The sequence below is a fragment of the Balearica regulorum genome, chromosome 13, assembly GCF_011004875.1.
Source record: "Balearica regulorum gibbericeps isolate bBalReg1 chromosome 13, bBalReg1.pri, whole genome shotgun sequence".
Taxonomy (NCBI): Eukaryota; Metazoa; Chordata; class Aves; order Gruiformes; family Gruidae; genus Balearica; species Balearica regulorum.
In genome coordinates this window covers 16,684,476-16,700,000 of record NC_046196.1, presented here as the reverse complement: position 1 = coordinate 16,700,000, position 15,525 = coordinate 16,684,476, and the positions used below count along the sequence as shown (strand labels likewise).

The window sequence follows — 15,525 nt, the reverse complement described above, 5'->3', positions numbered from 1 at the left end:
TAGTGGCTCTTCTCCAAATATTAACATATTGGCAGCAGCAGTTACAACACCCTCCTCAGAAAAAGTGGCTTCAAGTATTGGTGGCTCACAGCTCAGCAACCCACCAGTATCAGCATCATCTTCACCAGCTTTTGCAATAAGCAGTTTATTAAGTCCTGCATCTAATCCACTTCTACCTCAGCCCACCCCTAGTAACTCTGTTTTCTCCAGTCCCTTGTCCAATATTGGAACACCTGCAGAGGATTTAAACTCCTTGACTGCCTTGGCACAGCAAAGAAAAAGCAAGCCACCAAATGTAACAGCTTTTGAAGCGAAAAGTAATTCAGATGAGGCATTCTTTAAGCATAAATGCAGGTTCTGTGCTAAAGTGTTTGGGAGTGACAGTGCCTTGCAGATTCATTTACGTTCTCACACTGGCGAGAGGCCATTTAAATGCAACATATGTGGAAACAGGTTCTCCACAAAGGGAAACTTAAAAGTCCACTTTCAGCGTCATAAAGAAAAATACCCTCATATTCAAATGAATCCATACCCGGTGCCAGAGCATTTGGACAATATTCCTACAAGCACGGGTATTCCTTATGGGATGTCTATACCGCCAGAGAAACCTGTCACGAGCTGGCTGGACAGCAAGCCAGTCCTCTCCACCCTGACTACTTCTGTTGGCCTGCCACTCCCACCAACAATTCCAAGCTTGACCCCATTCATCAAAACTGAGGAGCCTCAGCCAATTCCCATTAGCCATCCTTCCACTAGCCCTCCCTGCTCTGTCAAGAGTGACTCGGGAACAGCTGATCCCACATCAAAAATTTCCAATGGACTTTCTGATGAGGTAGAGGCTGGTGTTTTGCCTACCTCAAATGGCAAAATGGAAGAAAACCCTCAAAACACAAACACCATCACTAGCCTGACCAGCTCCGTGAGCTCACCGGCAGCAGACTCTGGCTCCAGCAGTGTCGCCACTTTTACAAATCCACTGATGCCTCTAATGTCAGAGCAATTTAAGGCAAAGTTTCCATTTGGAGGACTATTGGATTCAACGCCAGCATCCGAAACGTCAAAATTGCAGCAACTGGTAGAAAACATTGACAAAAAGGCAACCGATCCTAACGAGTGTATCATTTGCCACCGAGTTCTCAGTTGCCAGAGTGCACTGAAAATGCATTATCGCACGCATACCGGTGAGAGGCCATTTAAATGTAAAATCTGTGGTCGTGCTTTCACCACTAAAGGCAACTTAAAGACTCATTACAGTGTCCACCGTGCCATGCCCCCACTGAGAGTACAACATTCATGCCCGATCTGCCAGAAAAAATTCACCAATGCCGTTGTGCTACAGCAGCATATCCGAATGCACATGGGAGGGCAGATCCCCAACACCCCAGTCACGGAAAACTATCCTGAGTCAATGGAATCAGATACGGGATCTTTTGATGATAAGAATTTTGATGATATAGACAACTTCTCAGATGAGAACATGGAAGACTGTCCTGACAGCAGCGTGCCAGATACACCTAAATCTGCAGATGCATCACAAGACAGCTTGTCTTCTTCCCCTCTGCCCCTGGAAATGTCAAGTATTGCTGCTTTGGAAAATCAGATGAAGATGATCAACGCAGGACTTGCTGAACAGCTTCAGGCAAGCTTAAAGTCGGTTGAAAATGGGTCAGTGGAAGGGGACGTTTTGACTAATGATTCGTCATCTGTCGGTGGTGATATGGAAAGCCAAAGTGCTGGAAGTCCTGCTGTCTCAGAGTCTACCTCTTCCATGCAGGCCTTGTCCCCATCCAACAGCACTAACGATTACCACAAGTCACCAAGTATCGAAGAGAAACCAGTAAGAGCTTTACCAAGTGAGTTTGCCAACGGTTTGTCTCCAACCCCTGCTAACAGTGGTGCTTTGGACTTGACGTCTAGTAACACTGATAAAATGATTAAAGAAGAGTCTCTGAGTATGCTCTTTCCTTTCAGAGATAGAGGTAAATTTAAAAACACCGCATGTGACATTTGTGGCAAAACATTTGCTTGTCAGAGTGCCTTGGACATTCATTACAGAAGTCATACCAAAGAGAGACCATTTATTTGCACAGTTTGCAATCGTGGCTTTTCCACAAAGGGTAATTTGAAGCAGCATATGTTGACACATCAAATGCGAGATCTACCATCACAACTTTTTGAGCCCAATTCCAGTATCGGCCCTAATCAGAACTCTTCGGTTATGCCTGCTAATTCACTGTCATCGCTCATAAAGACTGAGGTTAACGGCTTTGTGCACAGCTCTCCTCAGGATAGCAAAGAAGCACCCTCTGGTCTAGTTGCTTCGGGGCCGCTGTCCTCCTCTGCCACGTCCCCTGTCCTGCTCCCCGCTCTCCCCAGAAAAACCCCCAAACAGCACTACTGCAACACGTGTGGGAAAACGTTTTCTTCCTCCAGTGCTCTGCAGATCCACGAAAGGACACACACTGGTGAGAAACCTTTTGCCTGCACTATATGTGGAAGAGCATTCACAACAAAAGGCAATCTGAAGGTACTTTTTCCTCTTGCTGTTCTTAGGTTTCATTTTCTCCTTGCTGGGGTCTTTAAATTTTTTACATATGTTAATGTTGCAAGCAGTGGCACCTTTGGGTATCTGTGGTGTGACGAATGGTGTGTTTGGTCAGCTCTGGTAGACCTAGATGGCCTCTTGTTGAGTGCTCATGTTGGCAGCCGGTCCGGAGCATGAGCTGTTTTTGATGCTTAATTAAAATTCATCTACCAGCAAAGACTCTCTATGCAGAGTGTGAAACAGAACAGCCAAATGATGGTAAGGAGTATTAATTAACAGAGAAATGCATTTTGTAACTCACACACCACTTTAAGAAGAGGCTCTTGAATGTCCTGTTTTTCATAACTATCATGTAAGATGATGAGTGTTTAAAAAAACTATTAACATAATTCTGGAAATAATGGGCATTACTTTAATTGATTATATAACTAACATTTCCTACTGATATGTGTTTGAAAAAGCAAATATACTTAAGTTTTAGAACACCAGTTGAGCACTTTACTGTGTACATTTTTCTGTTGACAGAGTATTTCTCTAGAGGTTGCTGCCAGTAATGTGAGATGAATAATTACTTTCAGGCCATTCTGTCTGTACACGAGGCTCTCCGATGAACAATCAGTAAAGGATACTTTCTGCCTGTCTGAAAAGGACGTTTATAGGGTAAAGGGTGTCAAATACAATACTTACCATTGCAATGAAAGTGGACATAGCAATTCTAGCCCTGAAAGCAGCTATCTGCAATTGACGGAATAACATGAAGTCATTATAAACTAAATACATGTAATAAAAAAAAGAGTAACAGGCAATGTATTGTTCAGCAGGAAAACACGGTATTCTGGGTGATGGTGATGGGCTAATCCAGAAGAAGTTTGTTTATTATTCCAGATGGGAAATGGAGCCCTGCATCCGCTACCTTTAGTGTCGTCCATTATGTAACAAGACTGGACATGTTCATGGACTGCTGCCTTTTCTGTGATCCAAATAAGTTTGAAATCCCTGTCAACCCCTATTTTTTGTCTGTTTGGTTTTTTTCCTTTCTTTCTTTTCAGGTTCACATGGGCACTCACATGTGGAACAGTACTCCTGCAAGACGAGGCAGACGACTTTCTGTAGATGGCCCCATGACATTCCTAGGAGGCAATCCTGTAAAGTTCCCAGAAATGTTTCAGAAGGATTTGGCTGTGCGGTCGGGGAATGGAGACCCCTCCAGCTTCTGGAACCAGTATGCAGCAGCACTCTCCAATGGCTTGGCCATGAAGACCAACGAGATCTCCGTCATCCAGAACGGTGGCATCCCTCCGGCGCCGGGGGGCCTGGGCAATGGTGGCAGCTCTCCCATCAGCGGCTTGACAGGAAGCCTGGAGAAGCTCCAGAATTCAGAACCCAACGCACCTCTAGCTGGTCTGGAGAAAATGGCAAGCAATGAAAATGGGACAAACTTCCGTTTTACGCGTTTCGTGGAAGACAGCAAAGAAATTGTAACAAATTAGAAATAACTCCATAAAATAACATTCCTGCAAATAGTGCAACCAAGGGTTGCTTTTTGCAAGCTGCAGGCTACAACATTACAAAGACTTTCTTTTGTACTATGTTCTACTTCTAGAGTTCTAAGAGAGCTTATTTATTAGTGATATAACCTTGCTTTGCAAACAAATGCAAGCATTAACTTTGGTCTCCTGTATTTTGAACTAAATACTAATCGACTAGAGTGCTGTAAACTTGCTGTAACATTTATGGCAGTTGCAAGTCTGTTCTGCTAGGTGATCTTATTCTGGCATTAACTTATTTTCTATATCCAGTTTAACATGAACTCTGGTATTGATGCGATGCCTCAGTGATGCATTAGATCTCTAATAAAAATCTGTATATAAATGTACACTTCGATCCTGCTGGAAATTTTATCAGCAAACACATTGTTTAATTTTTCCAAACAATTAAGAAAAGGACTGAAAGAATATAAACTGAATAGTGTGGGTCCTTTATACAGCTCAGTTTTTGATTTTTATTATAAAATTAAAACTGCTTTAATTTTTGTAGGTTTAACATTTTCCGTTTTGAACTGTTATTTGTATTGTGCTTTTTACTTGAGTTGTCTTAAGTGTTAATACGTTTCTGTACAGTAATAAGCACGCAGATTATTAGAGAAGATACTGAAGTGTTGTTTTGGTAGTTGAAACTGAGACGTAACATTTTGCCTTGTAGGTATATTCATTATAGAAAATGTGCTGGACTTTCACAATGCTGCTAAGTATGGCATCTTGAACAACTTCCATGGACAACTGTAGATGCTCCTGTATATACAATAAGACATCACTTTCATTAAAATGTACATATGTTCCTTACAAGACCAAGCCCTACTCCTTGACCAAGGGAACAAGTATAGTGTTTGTTTATTTTGTATTAGGTATTGGGGGGGGGGGGCAGGGGGAACCTTGGACTGTTACATGCACTTTCTCGGAAAGTTGAAAGGAAAAGAGGTCCAGTTTCTTTAACATTTAATACTTACTAACAGCAGAGATACTGTAATTTTACTCGAGTAATCAAATACATTTTTGCAACAGATAAAATTCGCTGTCTCTGTGTTTTTAAAGTATACCTGTATTTAGTAATCGCTTTGTATTATTTAGCCTTTCCCTTGGTTAACATGAATTGTCCAGGTTGTATGTGTGTGTTTATATTTGTAAGTATGGGTATACATATATGTATTGCATATTAATCGCTAGTATATTTTTCATACCCCCTAATAGTGGGAAATTTATCCTTAACTATTCAACTCCTCCTACTCACAAAATTGTAGATATTTTGGCATTTTTAATTTCTTTATTAAAAAAAAATGCTGCTAGCAAAGACCTTATTGAGCCTAGGTAAGTTTCCTTTGAAGGAAATAATTTGTCACATTTAAGGCTTGATTTGGTTCAAATGCTTTATATTTGATATTAATTTTATTCAAGAGCATTGTATGTTTGTGGCATGCTTACGCTGCTCTATCCGTGTTAAGATGTCCACTTGCAAACCTCCATAATATTATATGGGGTTTATAACTTGATTGTAAAAAAAAAAACAAAAAAACAATTGCTTTGGCCTTGCACATGATTTGGTTTCCCTTATGCACCTGCAATGATCATTAACCTCAATGGGAGTTTGGGGAAACAGGAATTTCAGCCCGATATTTTCACCCAGTAGAGTTTTATCTCCTCACATTATTATTTATGAAAAATCAATGTTTGGCTGCCTTCAAATTATGCCTTCAAAAAAACCAACAGGAATAACCAATTTTATGTTGATGTGAAATATATATTAATTTTTTTTTTACAGTTCCAAAATTCAGGTATTTTGTGTTACAGGATTTTCTTTAATATCAGTGTGGGGGGAGTTGCGTGCCTTTTTAAACAAGAAGGAATTGCTTTGCTCTTCCCCCTAGTAGCTTAAGTTGTAAATTGAGCATCATAGAGGATTTAACACTGAAAAGCTGGGGTGAGAAATACTTTTCTTGAGGGCTTTTATCCTTCATATGATTACGAATCCTTAGTAAAGTATTAACGCTGTAGTCTGAATACCTCTTGGACTTCATGTCTTTAGAACTTTTTCCTGTTCGAATGCGATGATTCATCTGGTACATGATATGCATTTTTGTTAACATGTAAGTTGTACACTAGAGCCAGCTGGCTTGTCAATGTGAATATTTAAGAATTTCAAGTCACCTTTTGGTCTCAGAAAAAGGTAAATTAAACGGATTTTGATTATTTTTATCAATGAAATACTAATTCTCCTTTTAAACTGAGTTTAGATTTGTGGAACAGAAAAGCGAGGAAGGGTTAGCAGACCCCAGTGCTCTGGGAGGGTCTCCTTCACGCGGCTGGAGTTTCGTTGATGACTGTAACTCCAGCCCTCGGAACCTCTTCTCACGTTAAAGCCAAGTCTGGGGGGGCCGAGGGCCCTTCAGCCCCGCCGGGGAACGGGCAGAGGCCCCGTCCCCGCCGGGCGAGCCGCGCCCGGGGCACCCCGCTCCCGGACGCTCTCTGCTGCTGGGTAACATACGCACTTGGCGTTTTTCAGGAAAAAAAAAAAAAAAAAAAAAAAGTTAGCAATTTTCTTCCTAGTCTTTCAGGGTCTGGGGGTTCCGCCCGGCTGCTGGACGCCCTGTTCCCTCAGGCGGAGCCCGCCCGCCCCGCGAGGACACCCCTCGGCTCGCGGCCCGCGCACGGTGGGGTGGGCGGCAGCTCGCGCGTGGGGCGACCGTTAGGGGCGGCTGAGGTAACTTCCCCGCCTCACTGAGGGGGCTCCGGGGGAAGCGGGGACCGCGGAGGAGACGCGGAGCGGATGGCCCCGCTGCCCGACGGGCTGCATCTCCTCACCCAGGGTCAGGTTCCGCCGCCCCCCCCCCCGGGAGGAGACAGACCCTTTTCTCCCTCGGCATTTCGGAAGCGTTTCCCTGAGGCTGCAGGGAGCCTGCCCCGGGGACGGGGGGCAGCGGCGGGCGAGGCTCCCCGTTCCCCCGGCCGCCTGCCTGATTGCAATGATTGAGCTCGGCTGGGCGGGAGTTCCCCTAATAAGCCAGTGCGCTGCCCTGCCCTATTCTACCCAGTTGTTGCTGCTGTTTCGGTTTGTGCTTCCCTCACTACCGTCTGCGAAGGTGGGTGCTGGAGGGGAGGAATCAACCGTTCCCCTGTCCCGTGCCTCCCGCTGTGGGAGGAGGGTGGCTGGGCTGTTATCCCCTGTCCTGTGCCTCCCGGGTTCGACGGAGGGTGGCTGGGCTGTTATCCCCGCGATGCAGAAGGGCCTTTCGTTCCCTCTCTCCTGCCACCCCGAACGGAGCTGCGGTCCGGCGCGCTGCAGGAGCCGGACACGTCCCCTGAGGGTGCTGAGGCCGTGCGCCGCGGGGTGCGGGATTAGGGTCGGCTCGGGGCTCCCCGCCCAGGCAGGCGGAGCGCCCGGCTGGCCTCCACCTGCGCACTGCCGGAGAATGGGAGGGTGGAATAATTGGCTCTGGAAAGGCGGAATGTTAAATTTCCCGTTACTTGACACCAGACCGTGGGGACCGGGGGAAGTTACCTCTCCCCAGAGCTGTCCTCTGGCAAGCGCACAACGGTGCCCGCGTCGCCTCGCAGCTGGGAGCCGCGCTACCTCGCTACAGTTACCCAGCACAGGATTTCCTATTCACAGACATTGAATTAATCTTTCCTCCAGAATAGATGTTTTTCTTTACAGTTTTGTTTGCGCGGCCGCATTTTTTTCGTTAGCAGCAAAGTTTCCTTCCTCCTTTCCCCCCCTCTTTTTCCTTCTCGCCTATCACAATTTTATCATCCATTAAAATAAAGCACAGTGGGGTGGGTTTTTTTTTTTTTTTCTTCGTCTTCTAAGCGCCAACGATCGTTCAGCGCATTCATTTAATCAGTCCGAGTAATTTTCTTCGCCCAGAAACAGACGCGATTTATTTAAAAATTGGGCTAATAGCGTGCGAAACTTCCCCTCTTGGGAAGCCTGCGGCGGAGCGGCCGGAGGCGTCCGGCCAGTGCCGGCTGGGTAAACCTCAGGGCTGCCCCTCCCGCCAGGCATTTTTGCTAGCAGACGGCCCGTGAATTTGGGTTTTTCCCCGAATGCCGTAGGGAGGAGAGAAAGTGAGGACGTGGCGGCTACTGAGAGAGAGAAGCGGGGGGCGCGCCTTTTGCCTGGCCGCGGAGAGGGGCGTACAAGCCGGCCAGCCTTCCTACGGCCACGGAGCAGCCCGGCGGGTGGTCGCTTTACTTTCTTGGGGCAAATGGGGGAATTGTGGCGGGGCAGATGGGATGAAAGGCTGAAAAGGGTGTGGAGGGCTAATCAAAAGGACCCGCTATAACAGCAGGGTAGAGTGAGAGAGAAGAGTCAGGGCAGCACATCGAATGAGCAGGTTTCTCTGTTGGCGAGGCAGGGATGAGAAGGGAAGTGGAGCATCAAATTGCCTGGCTTACTTTGTGTGCTGCTGACGACCAAATTCTAAACCCTTTTCTCAGGGAAAAGTCGGATGAATTTCGGTGTTTCTTCCTAGGCTGAGTTGTGGTTTAAGACTTAGGGACAGGTTGCAAGCCCTCCTTGCTGCCGCGGTCAACAAATCTCTCCAGCCCTTCTCTGGAGAGAATATTTCCTGACTATCAAAATGCAACAGTTGCTGCTTGGTTTGATCTTTTCTTTGGGGCATACTTCCTGCTTTTGAAAGTCCTGAAGTCACAAGCTACCAGGTTGTGCCTTTGCAGGAGGCTACTTTTACTTGGCAGGAGAAGGTGTGACTTTGTAGTGTAACAGTTCTTTTTTGCTATCTCCCTGCCAGTCTTCAGTACTTCTCCAGTTTTATCTCTGGGTGGTTTGTTTGTTTGTTTTGTTGTGTGGTTGTTGCTTTTTTTTAAATTGAAATAACATTTTTCTATTTGGTTTCCTTCTCTCATGAATATGAGTTGACAGAAGTTAAAATAGTATTTTGCAAATAAGTGGGTACAGTTATTTACACAAGCCAGAAGCAATATGTCTCCTAACTGCTGAGTTGAAATCTAATGACTTTTCTACAACAGACTGTATTGTATGTAAATACCTATCTCTAGACTCAAAGTTAAGGAGGAGTAGAGGCTTGGAAATATTAATCTTAATAGAAAAGAACAGGAATAAATGGAAAGTATGCAACTTCAGCTGAGAACAGCGTTATTGACAGCTGCATTGATGCTCAGTTTCCTGATTTGATATTTCTGATTTTTACATCCAGGTTATAGTTAATATCAGAATGGCTACCCTGAGACAGTCCCTCTGTTGCTACTGGCGGTGGCCTAGCAGATGCCTGGAAGATGGTGAGTGCATGGTGATTCCTCCTTGGGAAAATCTCCTTGTTCCAGGGACGTGGGATACTGGGAGGCCTTGAACCACGATGCAGTGACTGGAATATTTTACACGTAAGTGAGGTGTAGGCATGGCAGTGATTAAAATTAATTTTCTGGCTCAAATTATAGTATAGCTTTGTCCTACCATGAGTTTCTTTCTTTGGTTCCCATTTTATCTTCTGTTTTTCTTTAGACACATATTTTTGAATCCACAGTCTAAATTTCTTAAGAGGCAAAATCTCTCAATGATATGGGAAGTGGAGCAGGAGAACAGGAGAGCAGGAAAGAGAAGTTTTCTTTAGTGCTCAAGTCTCACCAGCTCCCTCAGTGCTAGACAGTAACATGCACTCAAGGGTTGAGGACATTCTCTGCAATGCTCTGCATGGTGGGTGGGGCCAGCAGCTAACTGAGCCTATGGTATGACTCTGAGAATGCCTACTGGAGAGTTGTAGAGTAAGGACATGATATCATCTTTCTTTTTATAGCAGTTAACTAATTAACCCAAATTGCAGGCTCTTCTTAATTCTCAGAAGTTACTGTCATTTTTGGAAGGCAGTTTAAATTCAGGTGAGATGCGGACCAAAAATGTGTCCATGCCCATGTTAGACTGTCACCAATGCTAGTAAGAAAGGTCCTCACTGGAACAATCAGCCCTGAAACTTCTGGTGTCATTTCATTTCAAAAGTAAGAAGTCTCTCCATGTTAGCAGACATTCATGTCATCTGTACAGACAGCTCTCTTGACCAGGGCAGTGCTGAAGTGCAAAGGTCTGTTTTCATTATTTAAAGGTCTTAAAAATGCAGTATCACAATGTCAGGTGAGTGTAGCAGAAGCCCTGCAGCACCTGGCATCAGGTGGTGCAACATGAGCAGTATTTAGGATTGAATATGGAAAGCAAAAAAAATGGAGTAGTCTGGCACAATATCATGGGTTTAACCCCACTGGTCACTACTTTCTTTCTTTTCCCCATCTTTTTAATGAAAAACAATTTCAAAGCTGAGCCGGTGAGACCAACCAGATGAATAGTGTTAAGATTTTTTTTTTTCAAAGCAGTGCCTGTTTTGAAAATGAGTTTCCTTTACCAGTGAATAATTCTAAATTGCTTTCCTTTCATCAGGATTTTAAAATGTCAGCTAATACATAGTGAAGCTAATATTTGTTTCATATGTACAATAACTAAGTGGATAATCATGTTCAATGCTAAACGTGCATTCATATGAACTCCCGTCTTTCTGTCGGTTAGAGGATCCAGAGAATAGCAAATTGTATATAGAGAGAGGCAGAACAGATTTCGAACGTTTATGTGTTTGGTTCCTTGTCTAGGCTGAATGCTGAGTCCTCTTGACAAGTTGTATCAGAGCTGCTGATAAGAACAAGGCTGTTTGTGATGGTTAGATCACTAGTTAACTCAGTTGTGGGGATCCCTTAATACCAGCATAGGCCTCTGGTGCTGATACACTTAAACTAATTTAACCCCCTGCTTAAGTTAGCTCAACTTACTTTGGCTTCTAACAGTGATGAATGTCTGAGGACTGTACAGACTTTTTCTGTAAAAGTGTTTGTGGCAGTTTACGGTGTTATTGTCTTTCCTTTTCAGTCCAGATGTTTATTTCTGTCCACTGAGATTTTTCCCCTGCTGCCCCCCCTCCACCCCAAATGGGTGGAATAGATCACATAAGCACTCTTTATTTGTATCACTGCAAAGACAGACTGACTTCTTATTTGGTGAATAAGATCGTAAGATAGGGAAGTGTCCAAAATGTACCAGATGATAGGTTCACAAAGCTCAAGGAGATCATCTTATGAAAGGAGGTTGAGCCTATACGTAGGTGAGTCAGGCAGAAAAGAATTCATAAAGCTACAGATTGTTTGAGCCAGAATTTCATGAGATGCTGCTTTCCAAACCAAGCCTCCTAAAATGCCAACTGTCTACCAAATGGTCTTAGCTTAAAATGCCCCCAAAGGCATTTTTAAGATAATATGTCTAGATTTCCACTGAAGTGGAGAAAGAACACTCCATAAGTTGTTCTGTTGTGACAGAGCATAGCAGTAACAGCTTAAAACACCAAGGCTATTACTTCAGCAGTCTCCTTACTGACATTAGATAGTCGCCTGGAGTCACTTTTCTTGCTTGACCTATACAAAACAGTAGACTGGGCTCCTGTGTTCTCTCCTGGATTTGAAGAAGTTATTAAACCAATTCTCTCTTTCCAAAGCTGTATGCATTCATGCTGGCATCCCCAATAAAGCTGGGACACAAACAAAAAAGCAAACAAACTAGTCACAATAGCATTCAATGCACTTAAACTTGGAGAAAATGAAAATCAATATTTGTCAAATGGAGGGAAAAGGTAAAATGGACTGAGAAAAAATGTCTGGCTTTCTTAAAAGCCATTAGTGAAAATGACACGTTGACAGCAATACTGAAATTTAATTCCTGCATTGGTGCTGTTTGAACAAATGATTTTGTTGTTGTTTTCACTCTCTATTGATGCATGCACTAGCTTGATACACACATATTCCTTTATTGTTAGTGCTGATGAATAGAATTTATTACATTTTAATTGTGCATGGTTTGGAACTTTGGAGGCTTATGTAAAGGTCTGGCTTGTGGTTAAAGTGTGAGGGCTAATTTAGAAAATGACTGGGCACATGTGACCTCGGACAAGTTGCTCTAACCTCTTGATGCGCTTTGTAAAATGATGCTAACAATAGTTCCTTACCTTTGATTTTGGTTTATTTTTGATATTTAGATAGGAAACTTCAGATTAATCTCTTAGAATGTGTGTATACCATACATGGCTATTATCTTGGAACATAAATGGTTATCCAATGCAAAACAGCTATTTTGAATTTCAGCATCTACTAGAACACCTGGAAGTGCTCTGCTGGTACCTCAGTACAACATTTGCCAGTTATCAGATGAAGTTAAAAGTTAATGGCATGTCATACATGCTTACACGTTTACTGTATTTGTAAGAACAAATTGTCAATTTTTGCAAAAGGTCTCAAGAGATGCTGTATTTTTGCTGAACTACTGGATGTAGCCATAATCTTTTAAAATTTTCCATGTAGGCAAAATATCCCTTTCTCAGGCACAGTACAAGGAAATAGTAACTGCATTTACTGCCTTGCACACAAGTGGCTGTTGTTGATTTCCAATTTCAGTGATGTTTATCACAGATAACTTTCAGCCTGGACTTCAGGTAATGAGTTCTCTTTTCATATATAGGGGGAATATATAAAAAATGGTTAAAACGAAGTATGCGGAATCATAGAGGTCATATTTAATCCGAAGAAAAATGCTGAATGATGTACAATATGACAGTTTCGGGTCAGACGTGTTGCCTTAGTGACTTCCTAGTTTGCTTGAGGGTTTTGCGTGAGGTAGGAAGATGTGAAAGGGCTAGTGCCAGTGTGGTGTAGTGGTGAGCATATTGAAATAAAGCGTGCAGATTGGGGTCCTCTACAGTTGTTGGTTTTGGTGTAAGTGTCTGTAATGTTGCCTGATGCTCTTTGTTTTCTCCCAGAGAGTATATATCTGCAAGTAGTCTATAAAATTATGAGCATCAAGCACAGTGGTGCAGCTGTGTGTTGAAATGCAGCTACAGGTATGTCCATTGTCTGCTCTATAGTTGAGCACTAGGAATCATGGTAAGGACAGGAAATATTTTTGGATTTTCTGAGAGATTGTTTTTGTTTGGCCAATTTGCTCTTTATAAGCCTATATATGGCAGTGACAATCTTTGCTTTTGAAAGGGTAACTGTGGGTTTTGAAACACTGGCCGTGTGTGATACAAGTCAGGAAGTTACACGTACCTTTGTATGTTCTTTCCCTGTCTGTCTTGTGGAGAAACAGAATGGAGTGAGTTTCAGTTCATCCGGAGTCTGAAGTAACTGTCGACTAAAGTCTGAAGTCCTGACTTTGTCTACTACTCATCTTGAAGGGCTTTCTTTTTATCTGAAAATTAGATATTGACAACAGTAACAACAATAAGAACAGGAGAAATGAAGAATGTGGGCAGCAATTTCCACCCCCCACCCACAGCTCTCTTGTAACTTGGCCTAAATTTCAAACTTGTTCAATTCTTTATTTTGCTATTTCAATTTATATAATGCTCAAATTAAACCATCCCAAAGAATAATGATTTTTAGAAAGTGCTACTCTGTCTGAAAATCAGGCTTTTAAAAAGTGTTGACGCAGTCACTTAAAATCATAACCCAAATCCCATGACAGTGGGCAGTTGCAAGCTGACATCCTAGACAAGCACACTGAGATCATCCTAGTGCCTGCCCTGTATGGCTAGCAGTTTCCTCCCCACACCTCCCTGAAAAAAAAGAAATATAATATTGCTATGAAAGGAAAGCAATTTTTTTTATTAGTTTTTATGTGTACAAGTGTGTGTGTGGGTGCAATGTGCTGATAGTCATGATGTAGTCAGGTACCCGTAGCTGACATGGAATGTCACTGTGGGGAGATGTATGCAGTATACTCTTAGCCCTTTGTAGAGGGCCAAATCCAGGCTGCTGCATTTCCAAATAAGTTTTGGGGGAGATTTGACCTTAAGCAGATGAAATTGCTGTAGAGTTACTTAGACACAGTTACTGTAGAAGGCCCTGAAGTAGCAGGGATTAGTAGTTGTCTCTTGTATTCCACACCCTCCTCCTTTTCTTTCTTTTTCTCTCGGGGTTAAGGCTCTGTGTAATGTTGACAGTTACTGGAAAAGATTCTAACAGCAGTAGAGCTGGTGAAAGACAAGACTATTTATAGAAAAAAATAAAGTAAAAATAAATTTAAGATTAAATATAAATAGCTACCAGCTGTAGCACCATTTTTCCACTCTTCTGTTAAGTAGTAAAATCAAAGCATAATTTGGAAAGTATCCCTACTGGAATTGGAGAAACTAGTCCGTTCTGCATGCTGAAGGGAAGTCGAGGTGTTAATTTACAGGATGGCATTTCCTCGGTTTCTGCAGAACTAGACCCCAGCTGGGGTTAGAAGCTCACATGCTAGCGGAAGTGAGATTTTTATGCTTGGGTGTAAAACAAAGCTTTTGGTCTCTGGTGGTGAGTGGACGTTCTGAGTCTTTCCAGTGCCACCATAACTATCTAAAATGATGCGATAGACACACATCTATTAAGACAGATCCCCAATACAGGAGACAGGAATGGTTGAAGTGCAGTAAAATGGCTCAATCTACTCTGTCAATGTTCATAGTGATAGAAGTGATGTGCAGAGAAGTTTCTGGCTACAGCAGTGGCAACTATGGAAATTTATTGGATGAGCTTGTCCTAAATCAAGGGTTGATCTCATCTTGGTTCTCTTCAGCAAATCAGAGGTACGAAGGTCTCAGGTTATGCTCTGTATTCCTCCGTTCCCAGAGCCTACTTTGGATTCTGTTTAATATTCTGTATTTTCTCTTTTGGTGGAAATAGATAATCTAAGCACTCTGTGCAAGTCTTAAAAACTGCTTTTAGTTCCTGCCATCAGTTGACTTTGGATATATGGTTTTCTCCTTTATTTCTTCTTCAAAGACTTGTGTGGATATAGCATTGTCCTTTTAAATGGAGGAATTTTGGTGTGAGAAGTTTTCCTTCTCCTGGTTACACTACAAAAGGAGGTGGGCAGGGATGGGCAGTTTTGACAGATTAGGGTTTTTATTTCCGAGGAGGGTGAGAGTACAGTGGCAGCTAGTAGCTGCTGACCTTTTTGTTAGTCTTGTTTAGTTACTGTTCAATGTATTATTCCTTCTGTTCTTTGTTGTTTCCAGGTCTATACAGTTGACTTTTCCTGAGAAAGGTATTAGAAAAAAACTCTTCACAATATGTGTATGTGAAGGTCTGTGGGTGGAGACGTGTAAATTTTTCCTGGGTTTTGTTTGATGTAACCTTACAGTACAGTTTCTGAGTGAGAACCATATAATTTAGGCTTCCTGGAGGAGTGCTTCCTTCCCATTCCTTCATCTGATATGGTTCAGTGTTCATTTTTTTAATGCCATTATCACTTGCCTGTGTTAAAATATTTTAAAGTACCAGATTGCTCTGGATTCAATTGAAGAGCAGTAGTGCCAGTTTAAAATAAATGAGAGAGAATTCTAAATAATATTCCAGAGGATTTTTTTTTTCAGCAGAGGGAGT

At 42.8% G+C, this 15,525-nt stretch overlaps 1 protein-coding gene and 1 long non-coding RNA gene across 11 annotated transcripts in view; both read left to right on the top strand.

The window, feature by feature from the left end:
* The window catches only part of SALL1 (spalt like transcription factor 1), a 32,199-nt gene extending 27,087 nt beyond the window's left edge, over positions 1-5,112 (top strand). For all 9 annotated transcript variants that reach the window (XM_075765277.1, XM_075765278.1, XM_075765283.1 and 6 more), the window contains 2 exons: positions 1-2,527; positions 3,595-5,112. The exon at positions 1-2,527 is cut by the window's left edge and continues 886 nt beyond it. In XM_075765277.1, coding sequence (XP_075621392.1) covers positions 1-2,527; positions 3,595-4,035 — 2,968 coding nt within the window. In that variant the 3' untranslated portion in view covers positions 4,036-5,112. The remainder of the gene's footprint in view (positions 2,528-3,594) is intronic.
* Positions 5,113-6,608: 1,496 nt separating this feature from the next.
* LOC142603703 (uncharacterized) overlaps positions 6,609-15,525 on the top strand; it is an 86,907-nt gene continuing 77,990 nt past the window's right edge. For both annotated transcript variants that reach the window (XR_012837592.1, XR_012837593.1), the window contains exons 1-2: positions 6,609-7,178; positions 9,276-9,459. This is a non-coding gene — a long non-coding RNA (uncharacterized LOC142603703). The remainder of the gene's footprint in view (positions 7,179-9,275; positions 9,460-15,525) is intronic.